This window comes from Cibotium barometz, chromosome 5, assembly GCF_041138505.1.
Source record: "Cibotium barometz isolate CiBa-2024 chromosome 5, ASM4113850v1, whole genome shotgun sequence".
Classification (NCBI taxonomy): Eukaryota; Viridiplantae; Streptophyta; class Polypodiopsida; order Cyatheales; family Cibotiaceae; genus Cibotium; species Cibotium barometz.
Window position 1 is genome coordinate 18,048,215 of NC_141050.1, and position 20,033 is coordinate 18,068,247.

Genomic DNA, 20,033 nt, shown 5'->3' on the forward strand with positions numbered 1-20,033 from the left:
GTGTGTGTGTGTGTACGTGCACACATGCATGCACACGTGTGTGTGTGCTCATGTGCGCGTGTGCATCCGTGCAACATTTGAGAGTCCGCATGCATAGGTCATAGAACATCTTGATGCCTTTGTATATTAAAATTGTTTGTCTATTTGAGGTTATTTGGTGTAAGGACTTAAGCCTTACACTAAACAAAAGCATCAGATGTCCCACACTTTCATAGGTGGGAGTGTAACTATATTGAATAATGTCTCCAAGGGGTGAACCCTAATTGTCTCATGTGGTGTTAGAGCTAAACTCCCTTCTCAAGCTAAAGGCTTTCCCAACACTTTTATTACATTCCTTGATACCATGGTTAAAGGATGCCTTTTAACTCTAGAGGAAAGACGCATGAGCATAACTCTTCTTTATATTGAATGAAAGTTGAGATTGGCCCAAAACCAACACCAAACAAAAAATGGGTACCTTCTCCAAATCTCATAACAAATAGGGCATCTAAAAATATCGTGCTTCTATGTCTAAAATTATCTCATGTTAGTTAATTGAAAATGTTTGTGAATAACTTTGCATTTGGGTCTTCTTCTCATGAAGAACACAAGGTGCTTTGTAGAAAATGGAAAAACGCAACCACGGAGATAACTGTGAAGAATTGCAAACAAGACTTGCAGCAATGGTGAAGAAAGAAAGGGACATGCCTTTAAGAGTGAGTTGCCATCCTTGGATACATCGATTACATGGTGGGAAGTGTGTGCATTCCATTGGAGTGCTTGGTTTTTGAAGGAAGAGGATGATATGCCTTTTTTCTTTACTGCTAATTTGGCAAAGAGAAAACACTCTAGTACGAGAGCGACTGTTGGGTATAGGAAGCACCTGACATTATTTGAGGCCACAACCGCTGACCTCTCTATGGTGGTCCTTCAAAGTGCACACTATAATGCCCATCTCACTGGTGGGTATACAAGAACAGGCCCAGGGTTGGAATAAATCATGGAATGCTTTAACTCCAAGAAGGGTGGTGCCTCCTCTAGTAAGAAACTAGAAGACTTAACACACTCGACCATGAAGGAGGCTGGTTTTAATAGTCCAAAATGTAGCATGTTCACCATGGACAGAGAAGTGTCCAACAAAAGTGAAATATATGGGCCATCCCAAGTGCTATACTAGATAATGATAGTCATAGACCAGAATATGTGATAATGACTGTGAGCCAGAGGAAGGCAACACATAGCATGCCTAGAAAAGACTCTCAATCAGGGGTCACAGAAAGACAATTGAATCAGAGTTTCTGGGCCATTCGTCAAACTGAGCTATACAGGAAAAGTTACATGTTTTGGGCTTCTTGAAGAGGTTGGTGGGTGATGTGGTGCTTTTATTAGCCCCATTGGTGGGTCTGACCAGGAGGGAGTGACATCCCCTTATTTTTGGGGATGTCGCACTTACCCTAGTGGTATCACAGAGGGCTTTGTTTGGTTTTGTAGTTCCAACAACACACACTCTTGGAAAGTAGACACTACAAATGTCAATGGGCCACTAGGTCCTACTCCTGGGATTTGGCCTATGGCCCAGGGAACTAACCTAAGTATTAATAAAATAACAAGTTTGCAGTTTGTAGAGGCAGGTGTAGTTGTCCTCTCGATGGCTCCGACAGCTAGGGAGCCACTACTATCACACCAAGAGTCCCAAGCTCTATTCGAGAAAAGTATCTCATATGTTTTATTTTATGTTCAATCTTGTCAATTTAATTCAAGTCTATGCTTTTATCCTTGATGTATATTTTAGTTTCTATTAATTCTTCAAGAAGTACATAAGGTCCCATGGTGTCGGTGTTATCGGAGCTATAAGTACTTGGACTTGAAGAATAGGGAGAAGCTCACAAAAATTCAGAGGATAAAGAAGACAAAAGCTCAAGAACTCTTGGACAAATCTTGGAAGGTTTATGGAAAATTTATGAGCCATCAGATCAAGATTGGAATCAAGGGCATATAGAGATTGTCACCTTTTCCTCAAAAACCACTTCTGTGTGAAGCCCAAAACTACCCTTCTTCTTCCCAAAACCACTTTCATGAATTTTAATCCACATCATAATCCAACCGTATGGATGCAATCAGCACATTGAAGAGATCAGCACTGTGTCTGCTCAAAATCCATAATAAAAGATGGAGAGTTGGCCATAAAACAAGTTGAATAAAAAGCACTTATTGGATTTTACAGTAGGTTAAATTTGGATTAAAGATTAATTAAAGCCTCAAATTTTCCTTCTCTCCCTTCCATCAATTAGTGACGGTGGCCGACAGTGATTCAGCGACCTAAAAATGCAGTCAGATTTTTTTTCTCTTTTTGCGGAAGCGACGGCGCTTTCTTCTTCGTTTTCTTTCAGAGGCGCGCAGCGAGAGTCGGGCAGCCATGACGAAGCGTCCTCTTTTTATTTAAAAGTTTAAGCTTTAAAGCTTATAAGCTTTTAAAAGCTTACAATCCTTCAAAAGCTCCTATCTCTGATAAGCTTTCAAAGTTTCTATTTTCCTTAGCCCCACAAGCCTTCATAGCCTACAAAAAATGAAAGAAAGAGTGAGCTCTACAAAACCAAACTTTAGCAAGTGGAGAAAACTTCACGGTGTTTGTTCTTCAATATTTCACGACTCTTTTGAAGACTTCTTCATTGTACATTTACTTGGATTATTTCGGAATCAATGAGTTTTTATGATAGTTATCTTCTATGTTGGACTTGTTTCTTGGGAAATACTCCCAAGTTTTTTAAGATTCCCAAAACCATGGATTTTTATTGATTATTCAGCATCAACAAATTATTTCTTCCGCTTATCTTTTGCATACAAGCTCTACTTCGAATATTTTGCCAACTCCTAAAATTTAAGCACATCGATGACACTTTATTACTTGACCGTGCATCAAATGAGCTAAGTATTACTATTTTAGCAAATTTTTATATCTACATTTAAAATTTGAAACCTTTATCTTTCCACATCTATCTTTCATTATGAATCCTAAAAAGAGTAGCTTCTTGTAGAGTAAGATTGGGTATTTGGAACATATAGTTTCTACTAAGAGAATCCATGTTGATCCCAAGACTTTTGTGAAGCCCAAAACCACCCTTCTTCCCAAAACCACTTTCATGAATCTTAATCCTCATCATAATCCAAGCGTATGGATGCAATCAACACATTGAAGAGATCAAGGGCCTATTCTCACAATTGCTAAGCACTATGTCTGCTCAAAATCCATAATAGAAGATGGAGAGTTGGCCATAAAACAAGTTGAATAAAAAGCACTTATTGGCTTTTAGAGTATATTAAATTTAGATTAAAGATTAATTAAAGCCTCAAATCTTCCTTCTCTCCCTTCCATCAAACGACGGTGGTTGACAATGATTCAGCGAAAAAAAATGCAGGCGGATTTTTTCTCTCTTTTTGTGGAAGCGACGGCGCTTTTCTTCTTCGTTTTCTTTCATAGGCGCGCAGCGTGAGTCGGGCAGCCATGAAGAAGTGTCCTCTTTTTATTTAAAATTTTAAGCTTTAAAGTTTATAAGCTTTTAAAAGCTTACAATCCTTCAAAAGCTCCTATCTCATAAGCTTTCAAAGTTTCTATTTTCCTTAGCCCCACAAGCCTTCATAGCCTACCAAAAAAGAAAGAAAGAGTGAGCTCTGCAAAACCAAACTTCAACAAGTGGAGAAAACTTCACATATTTCACGACTCTTTTGAAGATTTCTTCAGCATGCATTTACTTGGATTATTTCAGAATCAAGGAGTTTTTATGCTAGTTATCTTCTATGTCGGACTTGTTTCTTGGAAAATACTCACGAGTTTTTGAAGATTCCTAGAACCATGGCTTTTTATTGATTATTCAATATCAACAAATTATTTCTGTCACTTATTTTTTGACATACAAGCTCTACTTCGAATATTTTGCCAACTCCTAAAATTTAAGCACATCCGCGACACTTTATTACTTGACCGCGCATCAAATGAGCTAAGTATTATTATTTCAACAAATTTTCATTTCTACATATAAAATTTGCAACCTTTATCTTTCCACATCTCTCTTTTATCATGAATACTAAAAAGAGTAGCTTCTTGCAAAGTGAGATTGGGTATTTGGGACATATAGTTTCTACTAATGGAATCCATGTTGATCCCAAGAAAATAGAAACTATTGCATCCTAGTCGGGACCTAAGGATCTTCGTGAGTTACGATCTTTTCTAGGGTTATGTAGCTATTATAGCAAGTTTGTCCGTAATTTTGCATATAAGGCACATGATTATCTTATTGAACTTCTCAAGAAAACCAAACCTTATGAATGGATTGAACTTTAAGAGAAATCTTGCATTAAAATATGCACTTACTCATACACGTGTTACAATTACTTGATTTTTCACGTCCTTTCTTTGTGGTTATAATCGATGCTAGTGGTAAGGGCATTTGTGCTGTGTTAATGCAAGTTGGTCATCATATTCCTTTCGAGATTAGGAAATTTTATCCTACTAAAAGTAAGTATAGCACCTATGACAAAGAGTTTTCAGTTGTACGCATTAAAAATTTGGAAACATTATTTGATCAGCTCATAGTTTCTTATAACAACTGATCAGCAAAGTTTTAAACATTTTCTTTCTCAAGCACTTATCTCCAATAGACATATTAAATGAGCATCTTTTATTCAAAGATTTCAACCTATTATTCAATACCAACCTGGTAAAGAAAACGTAGTTGGCTGACGCTTTGAGCAGGAGACCTACAGTGACATTTGGTCTAGATTGAGAGAAAATAATTGGAAATCTTTTGTTGAGTATTCCTACAACGATGGATAACTTTTCTTCTGAAAAAGGTTGTGCATTACTCGACCCTTTAGACGTTCTATTCTAGAGGAGTTACATCAACCACCTTATGCAGGGCATCGAGGTGTTTCATCTACATTTCAGACCATGTCTAGTGAATTCGGTTTCCCTAAAATGAAACCTGATATAGCTAGATTTATTTCTGAATGTGATATTTACCAAAAAGTGAAAAGTTACAAGGGTAAGAAATTTGGTTTGCTTATGCCTCTTCCAGTTCCTACACTCCTTGAGAACAGATTTCTATGGATTTTATCACTGGTTTTCCCATGATTGGAAGCCATAATGATATGATTTGGACTATTATTGATAGATTTAGCAAACATACATATTTTCTTCCTTGTAAAAACACTCTTACTGCACATCAAGCTGCACGCTCGTTTGTTAAATAAATTTTCACACATCATCGCTTACCACAAGTGATTCGAGATTTAGTTTTGTAGTGATTTTTAGACTACATTATTTGATAATCTAGGCACTAAATTGGATTTTTTGAATCTAACAGTCAAACTGAAGTGACAAATAACACAATATTGGATTTACTTTTGCATATGTTTCATCATAATGTAAACAATGGGATGAGTATATCTATATTTTGTAATTTAGATACAATAACACACCACATTCATCCACTGGAGAAGCACCTTTTGCACTTGTATATGGCAAAGTTCTACCTACTCTTATCACTCGTTTGTCATACACTATTGAAGCTACGGATCAATTCAACATTGCTTTTACTTCCATTCATAATCATGTTCGTAATGCTATTTCCAAAGCATAAAAGAAATACACTAAACAGGCTAATAAGAAAAGAAAGCACATGGTTTTTCAAGTAGGCCAATATGTTTTGCTTAGTTGAGTACTTTGCACCCTTAATACAATGGTGTATTAGCTTCCTTGTGTAGTATGTCCTCCCACATTGCCACTCCCACTTCTCAGATCTCTCTTAATCTATTAATTTGTACATTGCATGTAGGTTTAGAGAGAGAGAGAGAGAGAGAGAGAGAGAGAGAGAGAGAGAGAGAGACCAACTAAAACAAACATTGGAGGCCCCAACCATACATCAATATAAACCAAATCTATTAATATTTATAATGGTATCACCCATGATATTAACATGATTTGGTTTGACGCATAGATAATCCAGGCATCCCCAAATTTCTAAGAGGGTAGAATATAATATTTTTAAGGTGGCTTAAAATATATTCCCATAACATTCCCTCTTGCTTAAGTTTGTAATTTTTCTCAATTGCGAGTTTTTTTGAAAAGAAGGATCTCAGGGAAAGCACGAAAATATTTCTCAAGCACCCATCTTGCATCTTCACACGAGGATGATTTTGGAAAGTCCCTAAATATTTGATGTATTGATTTCTAGTACAAGTTGATGTAATCTGATGATCAATGATAGTATCTGGAAGCAAAACTTCTTCCTCACCTTCAATAAGAGGTGGTTCCTCATACACTGGGTGAGTGGAAAGTGATCCCTTGAAAGGTTTTAACAAACTCACATGAAATGAGTTATGAATCTTCCAATGAGAAGATAATTCAAGTTTATACGCAACATCATTAATTTTGTGAATCACCTTAAAAGGTCCATAAAATCTTGGAGCAAGCTTAACACAACTGAAAATTCTTGAACACTCTTAAGTTGACGCTTTTCAATTCTCAAAAGTACATAATCTCTAATTTCAAAAGATATTGCTTTACGTTTACGGTTTGCTTTCTTAACATATTTTCTTGAGCATGAGTAATAAAATGATTTACATCATTCAAAATGCTACTAAAATCAATAGTGAATTGATCACAGCAGCTTTGATTTTGTGGGAAAGTCCAGTTGCCGAAGTAGGCAAAGGTTTTTCATACACAATTTCGAAAGGTGCTCGACCAGTAACCAAATGAGGAGTAAGCTGTACTTATCCCATGAATTAGGTTCTTGGAAACATAGGCTCTAAGTAGATCCAAAGTAGTACTATTAGTAACCTCAGTTTGTCTATTCGTTTCTGGATGGAAAGCTGTGGAAAAATCTACCTTAGTGCCTAAATGTGAGGCCATGAATTTACGAAAACCATTTATAAAGAGAAGTGGTTTTATGGTTTTCTGCAGAGTGGTTTTCCATTCCCTTTTTATCCTTTGGTCTTTACTCCTTGGATAATAGAGTGCAACTCTTCAAAAATCTTTAAATCAAGCTTTCAATTCTTGCCAATCCTTGCTCTGATACCACACGGATCCAATTTCTAGAAAAATAGAGTTAAAAGAAAATTACAAGAATAATTAAATCAAACCAAATAATTTATCAAAAATCACATGTTCAATATTTGAGTGAATAACCAATAATACTTGGCTCACAAATCACAACTCCAAAATTGGATACAATTATCCCCTCATGTGTATGGCATGAGTATTTACGCAATACTTTATTCCAAATTAAGCTATAGTCTCAAAAAAATACAAAAAGATACTTTTTTTTGCACGACTCTTATGCTCAAATAAAGTGTTCATAAATTGAGACTAAGGTTTAAAGCATAGCACGCTTTACAAAATATTAAAGTTCAAGTCTATACTTGATAAACTAAGGCTTTTCAAATAAATCAAATTGTGCACAAACTAACACATGTATATACAAAGCTTGTTTACAAAAATATACGCAAATAATAATTATGTGCGAATTCTCCTCAATCTTCCAAATCCTCTTCACTTATAAAATAACCAACAATAAATTGATTAAAAAAATATTTCATACAAACCATAACCACATGTTTTCTAGACGTAATTAACCCAAAAACCACCCTTCCATACAAACCAACTAAAACAAACATTAGAGACCCCAACCATACGTCAATATACACCAAACGTATTAATATTTATAATGGTATCACCCATGATATTAAAATGATTTGGTTTGACGCAAAGACAATCCAAACGTCTCCGAATTATCTAAGAGAATAAAATAACATTTTTTAAAAAACTTAAAATATATTTTTCAATAACATACCATAAATAGAAGAAGCTCCCCAAATGCTACTATATTTCAATCCGATAAAAATAAAAGCACAAGGTAACCCATTGGTCAAGAACATCTGGAAGACATGAAATAGATTTAAGCCAAAAATCAAGCTCCACAAGAAAAGCAAGAAACATGCCTCCACTCTGTATTTGGACTCCGTCTGATTTTCTTTGATAGTGAAAAACTATATAGAGAAAAACTCATACAAACAAATGTACAAGTTACACAAAAAGAAAATTAGCACATGGAAATAGCTATGGTGTAGGAAGAACCAATGATGATTGACTGATCAGAAGCTCCAGGATCAATTCAAGTTATCTAGACAAGATATTCGATTGATCAAAGAGGTTAAGATTGTGGAATGGGAGCTCCAATTAAGGAAACTCATGTCATTAAAGAGATTCTCATGGAAATCAAAACAAAAGCTTCTACCTATCCCACCTCTCCTTCCACAAGGCATACCACTACACTGTAAGCTTAATAACAAATGAAACCTACTATGAGATTAAAAAAAAACAATGGAATTTTAAATTTTCTAAGATCTGATCTCCAGTGATGCCACCAAAATCTTGTTGACAATATGGTTAATCATACATAAGACACTTTAGACAAATGCAAACAGCAAGCAAATCGAATGCTAAAACGGATTATGCTTCCATCTAAGTGTAATAAAGAGCAAGAAACCATAATGCATCTCTTTATCAAATGCTCCCATAATAGAGAGATGCAGTACATTTTTTGAACCAATGTGTATACTCCTTACAAAAATGGAATTTAAATTAACAAGAAATTCTTCTAGAGCAACAATTAAAATGCTTTGCTGTGGTATGGAATGTCATTCGATTGGAATATTTATGAACTGTATAGATTAATCATAATAATTGCTTGTTTAACCATAGAAATGCCAAATCATAATAATTGATACGCCTAAGGTATCATATGGCTTACGTTGAAGTTATGCTTCTTCTAAAAAGCAATAGAGAGCATTACATGGGCATTAAACAAGCAACCACCACCACTTAGGAGCTAGCAATGATCCTTTAAAAAAAAAAAACATCAAATACATTTAATAATTTTACAAAAGATTACATTCATCATACACCACTAAAGAAACAATATGATGCAAAGAAGCCACAACAAATGAACCTCTACAAGAGCAAGGACTAACCTCCATCAAAGCTCTCACTCCTAGAAATACAAGGAGGCAACATGTAGTTTAGAGTATAATAATATGATGTGTACAACCACATCTGCCCTAGCTTTCTGGTTGTAGTAGCCTTACTCAGAAAGGAATTCTAGGTAACACACCCAATTTCCTAATATATCAATAAAAATCCGAAATTTATTTTTAAAAAAATCCTGAAAAAGATGCCTGCTGTTAAGTTCAAATCAAACCTAGGCTCCACACAGAGATCAATGGTTAATCATGATCATGATCAACATGATACAGTAAACTTAGTTACATATGTTTAATTGATCATGAAACCATAAACTCTTGCTCAAAGAGCCCCAAATAACCACGCTTAGATCTCATATTGTATCCCCTATTAAGAACCTCAACTAGTGACCATGATTAAACCTCATAAATCTCCTAAAACCCTTTCTAATTGCATCCCTAGATGCACCAGGCTATCAGTAGAAACTCTTCTGAGGCTTTCACAATCATTGGGCTCCATACAAGAGGCCCCAGGTGATGTGAGTGGGCCCTCCTCAAGTGCCATCTTGCCCATGTGATCCGGGTTCGCATTCAGCGAGTGGAGACGAGACAGCAAGGCATCCTTCTCAGCAGAAATCACCTCTCCAATCCTTGTCTGTATCCTTGCAGCAAGATTTACGAGCACCCGCGAGTAGCTCTCCAAGACAGCATACCCTACATCCTACAATGAAGCACAAATCCCATGCTAACATCAGAGGTTGAAGGGTCCTAATCACAACCTTGAACATTATAATTATCACATCATTAAAACACTTAATTGTGTCACTTGAGTGGTTTTTTTTCCTTTTTTTGGATGATTTTGGTTATCACATCATACCACATGCTAACACCAGAGGTTGGAGTCCTAAATTCAGTTACTAGAGTGGTTTTATGGGATGATTTGAGTTATCACATCATCCTCATTTACTTAATACATAAGACATAGGGTTTAATGCATTTAAACCTTACCTTGTTATGTTGGATTTTGCTCAGCTCAAGAGAAGTCTGCAGCAAGCCAGGGAACCTTTGCCTCAGCTCTGTCAGCAAGTTTTGGGCTCTTTGCACATGCTTCCGCTTCTTCTCCACCTTCTTCAATGAAGCGTCCTTGCTCATGCCCCATGATGGTGTTGCCCGACAAGACATATCTTCTGTATGGAGGGTTTGTTTGAGCCTATGGTTTATCTTCAACTTCCACACATGGATGAGGGATTCTAGGCCATTTGCCAAGTTTGAGAGGCTTCTATAGGAGGGGCAATCCACGGTGGACAGCAAGGTTTCAAAACAACAGTATTCAGAGGTGATAATTCTCAATGGAGTGTCTCCCATGACCCTTTTCCCGCTCTGCATCATAGCCCAAACTGTGTATGATTAGAGTCTAGAATCCCTCAAATACAATGAGCAAACATCATGATTTGAAAATGAGGACAAGGGCCAACGCATGATTTGAAGATGAGGAAGGAGCTAACATCCTGACATGAAGATAAGGATGAGGGAAAATATCATGATGTGAGGATCCATGGGGACAAAACTTCAAGATGTGAAGATGATGATGGCAAACATCATGATTTGAAGATGATGATGATGGCAAACATCATGATGTGAAGATGATGACGTCAGATTTACACATGTAAATGAAAACATCATGACTTGAGATGAGTACAAGGGTGAACACAATGATGTGGGGAATGATAACAAACATCATGATGTGAAGATGAGCACCAGGGCAAACATCTAGATTTAAAGATTAGGACAGGGGCAAACATCATGGTTGGAAGATGAGGATGATGGCAAACACCATAATCGAGATAAATACAACATGATTTATAACACACGAGGACATCCTCAAGGCAGAAAAAGAAAAGAAAGCATACATGAGCCACCCTCTTGCATGCAATTGGCACTAAGCAAGATAGAAGTACATGCAGGTAGTACTCACTTTTGGAAGAGATTTCCAGTAGCTTACTGGGATCTCCATCTCTGATAAGACATGCTCATTGATGGATTTTGCTGCCTTAAGTATCTGATTAGCAGACTCCCTCTGATGGGACAGCTGCTTCCTTGCCTCATCCGAAAGGCCACAACAAGGCACTTTTGCAACAGGAATCCACACTTTGCAATCCGGGAAGTTGCCCCCCATTTCATATGTGGGATTCTCTTGCACACTCTCAGCATACCAGAACTCTGTATCAGTAAAGCTTCCTAGTGTTTCCTGGGACATTAGGAGAATATGCTAAACATGATCAAATCATAAAAACAAACACGATTACATCCGAGAAAACAGAGGAGATTCATTACATGATGAGGTAACCGATAAAGTGTCAGTTTGAGGCTCTTACCAACAACATGGCATCCAGTTTTTGCAAAGCAGGGAGACCAATGTACACATCAGAACGTGGCTTGCTAGCCATCACCTGCAGCCAGCACAAGTACATCAAAAAATGCAGATCACATGGAAGCATGCATGCCACATGTATACATGTGGTTGCTTTTCTAACCATGATTAATTCTAGCCGAATCTACCGTGACGTCAAAACAATGCAGATCACATGTAGGCCTGCAGGCCACATCTATATGGGTTGGTTTTTCTAAGCATGATTAATCTACACAACAACGCAATGCAAATCACATGTGGCCATGCCACACCTATGTATGTCTCATCCTAACAACTGTAAACTTTAGCAAAATCTCCACATCAAAATAATGCAGATCACATGCAGGCATGGCACATATACATGTGTGTTGCTTTTCTAGCCATGATACATATGTTACCATGACCTACATAGTTTGTTTTCTTACATCATGATGGAAGCTGGCAATCCAATAAAGACAATTCATTTTTTGTGGATGTTAATGGACTCACTTCCACTGTAGTTCCATCTTGAAGAGATTGAGCAGATGGGACAAGCTCAACTATGTAGTCACATGGAGAAACAAGCCACTCTATTTCTCTTTGCCATTTGAGTTTACTCTCTTGACATAATGGCTCGAGCCGCCAAAGGTCACCGAAGATGGCCACTGTCACAGAGGCCACGAAAAAAGTTAAAACTAACCCTTTGTTAGCATTAACTTAATGCTTCATTAGTGTTAATTATTAGTTCATCCTTGATTAGCATTAAGGTATCCTTACAGACCACGCTTACATACATTTAATACTCAAAATACAATGCTGCATTGTGTGGACTTTGTGCAACATCGTGTAGCCATTTTATAGCAGACACTAGACTCAAGTATACCTGAGAGTTTTGTTATAGCATTTGAGATGGTCAGAGCTGTATTTGATCCTTTTGATCCACCAGAAAAGTCCTCTCCTAGAAGCAGTTTCGCAAACCTCTCTTTCATCATCAAAATAAGACCTGTTTAGCAGAACACTATGTATCAAATGTCATACTAGCAATGGCTAAATTAGCATTAATTTCATGTGCACTTGGTATCCCAAGACCCAATGTAAAGCAACTTCTTACTGGGGTTGCAGACTTGGCTTGAGACAATGCAGACTTTATGATCAAAATTACAACAAAACAATGCAGACTTCAGAGAAATATAAAATTAATGGGATTACCATGCAGATTATACGATTAAATTTGGAATGAAACAATACAGGTTTTAGATTAAGGCTATACACTTACTTGACCACTCTTTATCGTGATGGGACATTGGAAGCCTTCTAGAGAGGAGAATTTCGAAGGAGTCACATGGAGATGGGAGGGCATAGCAGGTCTTTTCTTTGCACAGTACTTCTGGTTGGAGCAGTGTCGAGGGATCATTACCATGGCCACTGAAGTTGAAGCCATGGTACTCATCTCTCTCCTCTGCAAGATCAGAGCCCCAGCTATTGAGGCTGATACTAGAGCTTGCACTCTCTTGTCTTTCCATCAATTTAATTAACTGCTCAATCTTGATGCTCTAATTGGTGAGTTTAATCATCTGGCGGCATTCAAATTATCTCTTCACCTATATCTGCACATAACACCAGCATCAAGCTCCAACAAATCCCACACTAAAACCAATGTAAGTTTAACAATTAGCACACTAAAATCAATCAAATTCCAACAAATCCCACATAACACGAGACTGCAAACCTTAACATGATTGATTGGAGCTGGGCCTTGTATTGCAACTTTGTATTACCTTTTTCTGTTTGCCACTGGGGCTGCAGGAATACCATGAGGGAACAGTAGGATGATTGAGAGCCCTAGCTTTCAAATCAATTCTTTTCGTGAGAAAATGTACTAGTTACATGAAAAGCTATGATCAGTAGTTACTGCTCAGTCATGCAGGCAGAAATCTATGGGTGGTGTCCCTGGAAAGGAATATGGAGCCATGTACAGAAGCTGTCTTCATTAAAGATCACATAAAGCATAGCTATGGCTGTAGCCTGTGAGTACTAACACAGTGTGTGCTAGTTACTGCCATAGTGTGCGTGTGTGCATGCGTGAGAAAGCGAGAGAGAGAGAGAGAGAGAGAGAGAAACAAAATCTATACAATTACTTCATAAATCACTGTTTAGGATGCTAATTAATTGATTTAATTCTAATCCACAGCTTGTGAGTACTCTACAGTCTGGTTGTCAAATCGTCAATGCTTAGAAAATCTTTACATCGACATCCCTAGTATTGTGCTGAGCTGATTGATAGATTGGATGGCAATGGCATCGTTTGCAAGCAAAATGTGAGCAGATTGACAGTTAATTAATTCTGTAGTTTGATGTCAGCTCAATGTTGACATGTTGGTCACGGCTCGAGCCCACCACCTGTGACCTTCAGATGGTTTTTTCTTTTATTTTTATTTCTAACTTTCAAATAAGTTGGTATTTATAAACTGTTATTTCTACAGTTTTTAAAAAAAAATTAATATCAGGCGGCGATGTTGCTAGCTTCTAGCAAGACAAGAAGACTAGCTCGCCCAATATTGTGATTAACAACTAATAATGACAGTAATCATTATTAGTTATTAACAACTATTACTTCGCTAATAACTACAGTATCAATATGTTGAAATTTCACAATATGGGCGCGCATAATATTAGCTGCTTTTATAAATACTAACCGAGAAAAGATCTATAATTATTCTATGTTCGTGATCAATACATACACTTTTTCTTTAAACAAAAAAAAAAGAGGAAATATAGTTCAAAAAATTTTTAAGGCTAAATTTGTTCAATCTTTTTTTATAAAAAAACCCTCTCAAATTTACGAGGGAAGGATTATTTTTTCTCTCAATAAAAGTCAAATTTAAATTTTAGTATAATTAGGGTTACAGCTGCTTGTTCAAAACGTGAATTCATAGTGAGAGAAATATATATATATATATATTATAGATATATAGATATAGATATAATTCCGACAGTGTATAATTCCGACAGTGTGCTGCTTTTTTTTAATTTCTTCAGTTTAATGCGTGTAGTACGTTGTTAGAATTTCCTGAATCCAGCTTGCGTGTTCATCATATGTGCATGTCAGGCGGGCCAGCTAGCACGTGTGTGAGTGTGTGCCGCCAAAACTCTACCACAGTGTACGTTAAATTGCAGCATGGCTGCAATGGGGGTGGCAATCTGCCACTTACGAAATCCCATGCAACGCATTGGGTTACGTAAATCATCAAATGAATTACATCGCAACATTAATAATCATAAAACCATTCATCACATGTATGTACCCGTACCACCACCCTTTACACATCTATGTACTGCATCTCTAGGAACAGAATGTAGAGAAATCTTAGAGAATGATCTTACAAGTTACAACTTCACAAGTTACAAGTAGTTTTTTTTGAAGTGTCTATGCTATTAATAGTATAGCCATTCGCCCCACAGCTATGTAGAAGTCATGTTCTATAGAAATAGTTTTTGAGTGTCTATACAAGTAGTTTTTGGGTGTCTCTAATAGTACCACGTGTATTTACTAGTCCTCCTCTAGAAGCCTCTACTCAAGAAAATGACCTAGTGAAGATTTCCCTGGAGTCGCATAGAACTGGCGTGCCATGCATACTAGGGTTTGAAGTCTGCGCACCCCTCTTCTTCTCTCCCCCTATCTGATTGGTCTAACCTATTGGATAGGCTCCTTTGCAACCCTTACCACCCCCCCCTTGGGTGCATGGGCACCAAGTGGAGGGATACCCCAACCCTGCTAAGGGCACAAGGCACCTGCTCCAGTGCTGGGGCAGCAGAGAACCCCCAAACCCCTAGAGGAGATCTCAACACCACTTCCCTTGGCCCCCCTCTATGGAACAAAATAGAGAACCTCTGATGAGATACGATAGGATGGTCGCAGACTTCATGGAGACCAAGAAGCAGCTCAAGGACTCAAGAGCCAGAATCGAAGAACTGAACCTATTACTGCTGCAAAAGCAAATGGAAGAAACCCCTAGAGGAGATCTCAACACCACTTCCCTTGGCCCCGCTCTATGGAACAAAACAGAGAACCTCTGATGAGATACGACAGGATGGTCACAGACTTCATGGAGACCAAGAAGCAGCTCAAGGACTCAAGAGCCATAATCGAAGAACTGAACCTATTACTGCTACAAAAGCAAATGGAAGAGAAGAAGCAGACCTACAACAAGGTGCCCCTAACAAAATCATCAGCTCCCCATCTAGTTAATCCCTCTTCCGTAACTCCATAGGTCTGTTTGCCTTCAAACATGGTCCAGTCTCTGAAAAGGGATTATTCAGCCAGGTGCCTAGTTAGCCTGTTGTTTGGTCCAAGACCCCCAGTTGAGCATCTAGCAGTTGGGTTAGGGACAAGTGGGTTAGCATAGGCATAGAAATAGAGGTTATTCAGGCCCTCCCAAATGGATTTATATATTTCTCATGAAGAACTCTGACATGGTCCTAAAGGTATTGGGCTCTACGGTCAATGGATGTATAGGAACCTCCCATTCTGTTTCTTAAGATGGTCTAAAGACTTCAACCCCAATGGCCCAAAACCCTCTGCATGCCCAGTCTAGGTGGAATTACCCAACCTCCCCTTCTATTTATACCCTTGGTTGAAGAAGATAGCTTCCCCCTTAGGTAAAGTCCTTAGTTTGAGACCTAAAAAATGACTGCAACCCTGCCTGGCATCCCCAAATCCTTGTAGAAGTTGATTTGGACAGACCTCTAATTGAAGAGATTGAAGTTAACTATGGGGAGTACAACATTCAACAGAAGGTGCTTTTCAAGCATCTCCCCAATGTCTGCTTTCAATGTGGGAAGCATGGACGTGTCATTCGAAACTGTGCTATCAATGACCCCAACATAAGTACTCCTAGTCCCCCCTCACCCCGATGGCTAGTCAAAGCCAGCAAAACCATGAGTCTCCCCCAAGGTCCTCCCTCCAGGAGCAATGGCTTGGTCAAGGAGAAAGAGTGATGGTTTCTCTCTCCCCAGCAGATGGAAAACGTTCATACAGAGCAAACCCCGGTTTCAAAGGGCCTTCGCCAACTCCTATGCTCTCCTAGACACCCCCTCTGACCCCGAGGATGTCAGGAGCAATGGCTTGGTCAAGGAGAAAGAGTGATGGTTTCTCTCTCCCCAGCAGAAGGAAAACGTTCAGACAGAGCAAACCCCGGTTTCAAAGGGCCTTCACCAACTCCTATGCTCTCCTAGACCTCCCTTCCTCTGACCCCGAGGATGTGGAAGACTCACAAGGAACTCATCGTCCCACACCCCTGGACAGAACCAAGATTAGTGCAAAAATCAACTACATGGACCATGATCTCATTAACCCCTTTCAAACCTTAGAGTAGGAACTCCAGAATGAAGACCCAAATAGGATAAACCTGGTCCATTCAGACTCTGAACTAGGCAACTCCAATGAAATGGAGGTTGTCAAAGAACTAAAAAGGGTACACGCTTTGGTAGGCTCTACTACTCCCAAATCAGCCTCCAAAAGTGTCACCAAGAAGACCACATTAGGAAATTTTTTTAGGTCATTTAGAGGGCCTTGTAAGGAACTTTGACCGGAATATTCCCTCTAAAAAGGGTCACCGTATAAAATTTTTGCAAACGAGCTCCAAATCTGTCGGACTTCACATATTTAGATTCTACTCTTCAAAAGCTATCCATTGATATATAACACGATAGGGTTCGGAGAAGGGACAAGATAGATACCTAGAAGATTCCTTTTTGCTTGGGCAAGATTCACATTACAATCCACGGAAGTGAGAATGGGAAAAGGAAAAGGAAATTCTACAGGTTGGAGGACTATTGGCAGGCTGCGCAGGTGCAAATAGTAAGGTGCAAGAGGTACAGTCGGGTAGAAGGTACAGTAAGGTGCATTCCCAATTCTCAGTTCTGCCCCCTTTTCCCACCCACCCCTAAGCGAACCTCGGGGGTCCCCGAACCAGGAAACTAGTCTTACCTATCAAGGGGACTTTCCGACACTGGCAAAATGGCACCGGACCCCGAACGACGTACCTACCCTGGTGGGGCTGGGCGTTACGTGAAGGCAAAAAGGAATCTTCTAGGTATCTATCTTGTCCCTTCTCCGGTTACGTGAATCTTCCCCAGGCACAAAGAAATCTTCTAGGTATCTATCTTGTCCCTTCTCCGAACCCTATCGTGTTATATATCAATGGATAGCTTTTGAAGAGTAGAATCTAAATATGTGAAGTCTGATAAATTTGGAGTTTGTTTGTAAAAATTTTATCCGATGTTCCCTCCCCCTCTTTGGAGGGAATATTCCGGTCAAACTTCCTTACAAGGCCCTCTAAATGGCTTCAAAAAATTCCTAATGAACTCCCAAAGAAAAGTAAAATGAAATGTGCCACTCTGAATGTCAAGGATCTCACTGACCCATCCAAGGTTCAAATGGTTAGACAATGGCTTAAAAAGCAAAGTAAACTAGACTTCATTGCTCTAACAGAAGTCAAGGTAAGTGGACTAGAATGGTAACTGGACAAAAGGCTCCAATCCATCTCCAAAGATCATGTTTGGATTTACGCTGCCCACACTTAAGGCTCAGGTGGAGTGGCAGTTGGGATGCATATTAACCCATCAAGATGACTTGAAAGGCATTCAACTGGATGTGTTTGACCAATGGGTTGCCTTCGAGATGACTGCATACTCCTTCATTGGCTTATATGCTTCAGGCCCTCAGGCAAACAGGACCAGAACCTTTAGGACCCTAAGGCTAGTCCTTGACCCCATTATCCTAATGGGAGACTTCAACATGGTTGAGACTAGGGAAGACAGATTCAGAGGTCTTGGACAGATCCTCAAAGGCTCAAAACTGCAGTTCTGGCAGAGTACTGTTGAACACTTTGGACTGTGTGACATTGGGAAGACTGGGGACTACACTTGGCAAAACTATGCTGTGGGTGAACTAGCCAAGAAGGCAAGGCTAGACAGGGGTTATGTTAGCAGTAGTATTTGTAACACCTATGTGAGATGTGAGTGCAAAACTGACTTCTCCACATGTCTCTCAGATCATTACCCCATAATCATGGCACTTGACAACTATGACAAAAAGGTGAGCAATCAATGGTTCCACACTAACCCTACCCTATTTAACCTGCCAATAGTGCAGGAGGAAGTCAAAAGAATATGGGATGACTTATTTGGAAGAGGACTCACCTCGACCAAGACTTGGAGTCTAGCCATTAGATCCACCCAGTCCCTTCTTATTTGCATCAGAAAAGAAATGACCAAAATTAGAAAACAAAGAAAAGATATCCTCTACACTAGGTTGAAGGAGTTGGAGGAGCTTAGTAACAAGGATGACCCACATATCCAAGATGAGGTGTGTAGAACCAAAGTAGAAATCAGGAAGGAGGAAGCCAACCTCTTCTTTAGAGACTGGCGGGATGGGAAGAGTGACCTTCCCACCCCTGAAATGTTTAGAATGCTAAAGGTGAAACAAAATAAGGACAAGCTACCCCCCTCAAGGACAACAAAGGCATATGCAATGGCTCTAAGGATGGGAATAGGAGGATTATTCTCCAACAATTTAATAATATCTTCAACAAAGGAGGTAAGGTCACCAAGGACCATGACAAATGTATTGCAATCATAGGGGAAGCTAGAAAGCCTACCATCCTAGTTGCAATCTCTAAATCCTTGGAAGCTGACCTCTTAAAAGAAGAAATTAGCAAGGTTATAGACAATCTTAAGGGAAAGAAAAGTCCTGGAATAGATGGGTTACCCAGAGAATTCTTCAAATCCTTCAAAGATATTATGATAGGTCCCTTAATTGGTGTCTCGAAGGATGTTGTTTACTCTGGGGATCTCCCCCTTTCAATCAATGAGGGGTGGATCAAACTCATACACAAGAAAGGGGAGAAAGATAACCTGGGTAACTGGAGACCAATCACTATGCTAACATGTGTATACAAAATCTATGCAAAAGCCTTGTCCTTGAGGCTTTCCTATCAACTGAAATGTTGGATTAGACAGGAACAAAAGGGGTTCATAAAAGGTAGGTATATCCTTGATGCCATCATCACTCTCTCGGAGAGGGAATAGAGTATGCTGAAGAGTCTAAACAGGACTTTATCTTCTTTAAATTTGACTTTGACAAAGCATATGATAGATTAAGCTGGCATTATATTCTAGAGTCTCTTAAGCATATGGGTGCAGGCAAACAATTTATCCCAATGGTTGGAACATTATTTGGGAATGCCTTAGCAAGGGTCAATATAAACGGCGGGGTGCTCTCTGATGCCTTCCCATTATCCAGCTCCATAAGGCAAGGCTACCCACTTGCCTCCTTGCTTTATGCCATTGCTGGAGATGGGCTAAACTGGTTAATCAAAGACAAGATGGACAAAGGGGAAATGTAGGGTATCAGCCTTCCCAATGGGAAACAGTTGTGCACACAGATATCTGTTTGCAGATGACACCAATGCTATGGTTACTAACACTGAACTGAGTATCAGATGCTTCTAGTATTGCCTAGATATTTACTACAGAGCTTCAGGTTCAGTGATTAACCATCAGAAAACATGTATTAGATCATTAATAGACAAGTCCCTAGATTGGCTTTTGCAAGCTGGCTGTAGCACCCTGGAAGATGGTATGATTT

At 38.9% G+C, this 20,033-nt stretch overlaps 1 protein-coding gene across 4 annotated transcripts; it reads right to left on the reverse strand.

Annotated features, from left to right (window-relative positions):
- Positions 1-9,198: 9,198 nt before the first annotated feature.
- LOC147638148 (rop guanine nucleotide exchange factor 3-like) lies at positions 9,199-13,654 on the reverse strand. Of its 4 annotated transcripts, none has more exons than XM_086798082.1 (8): positions 13,162-13,654; positions 12,660-12,990; positions 12,267-12,386; positions 11,894-12,048; positions 11,370-11,444; positions 10,970-11,242; positions 10,003-10,374; positions 9,199-9,715 (listed from the first exon to the last, which is right to left on the reverse strand). In XM_086798082.1, the coding sequence occupies exons 2-8, from the start codon at positions 12,904-12,906 to the stop codon at positions 9,419-9,421; spliced, it is 1,539 nt and encodes a 512-aa protein (XP_086654208.1). In that variant the 5' UTR covers positions 12,907-12,990; positions 13,162-13,654; the 3' UTR covers positions 9,199-9,418. The 4 variants fall into 4 exon arrangements, with proteins under 4 accessions (XP_086654208.1, XP_086654207.1, XP_086654209.1 ...); XM_086798081.1 differs by having other exon boundaries at positions 13,113-13,654; XM_086798083.1 differs by lacking the exon at positions 13,162-13,654 and having other exon boundaries at positions 10,997-11,242; positions 12,660-13,106.
- Between the last annotated feature and the right edge of the window lie 6,379 nt (positions 13,655-20,033).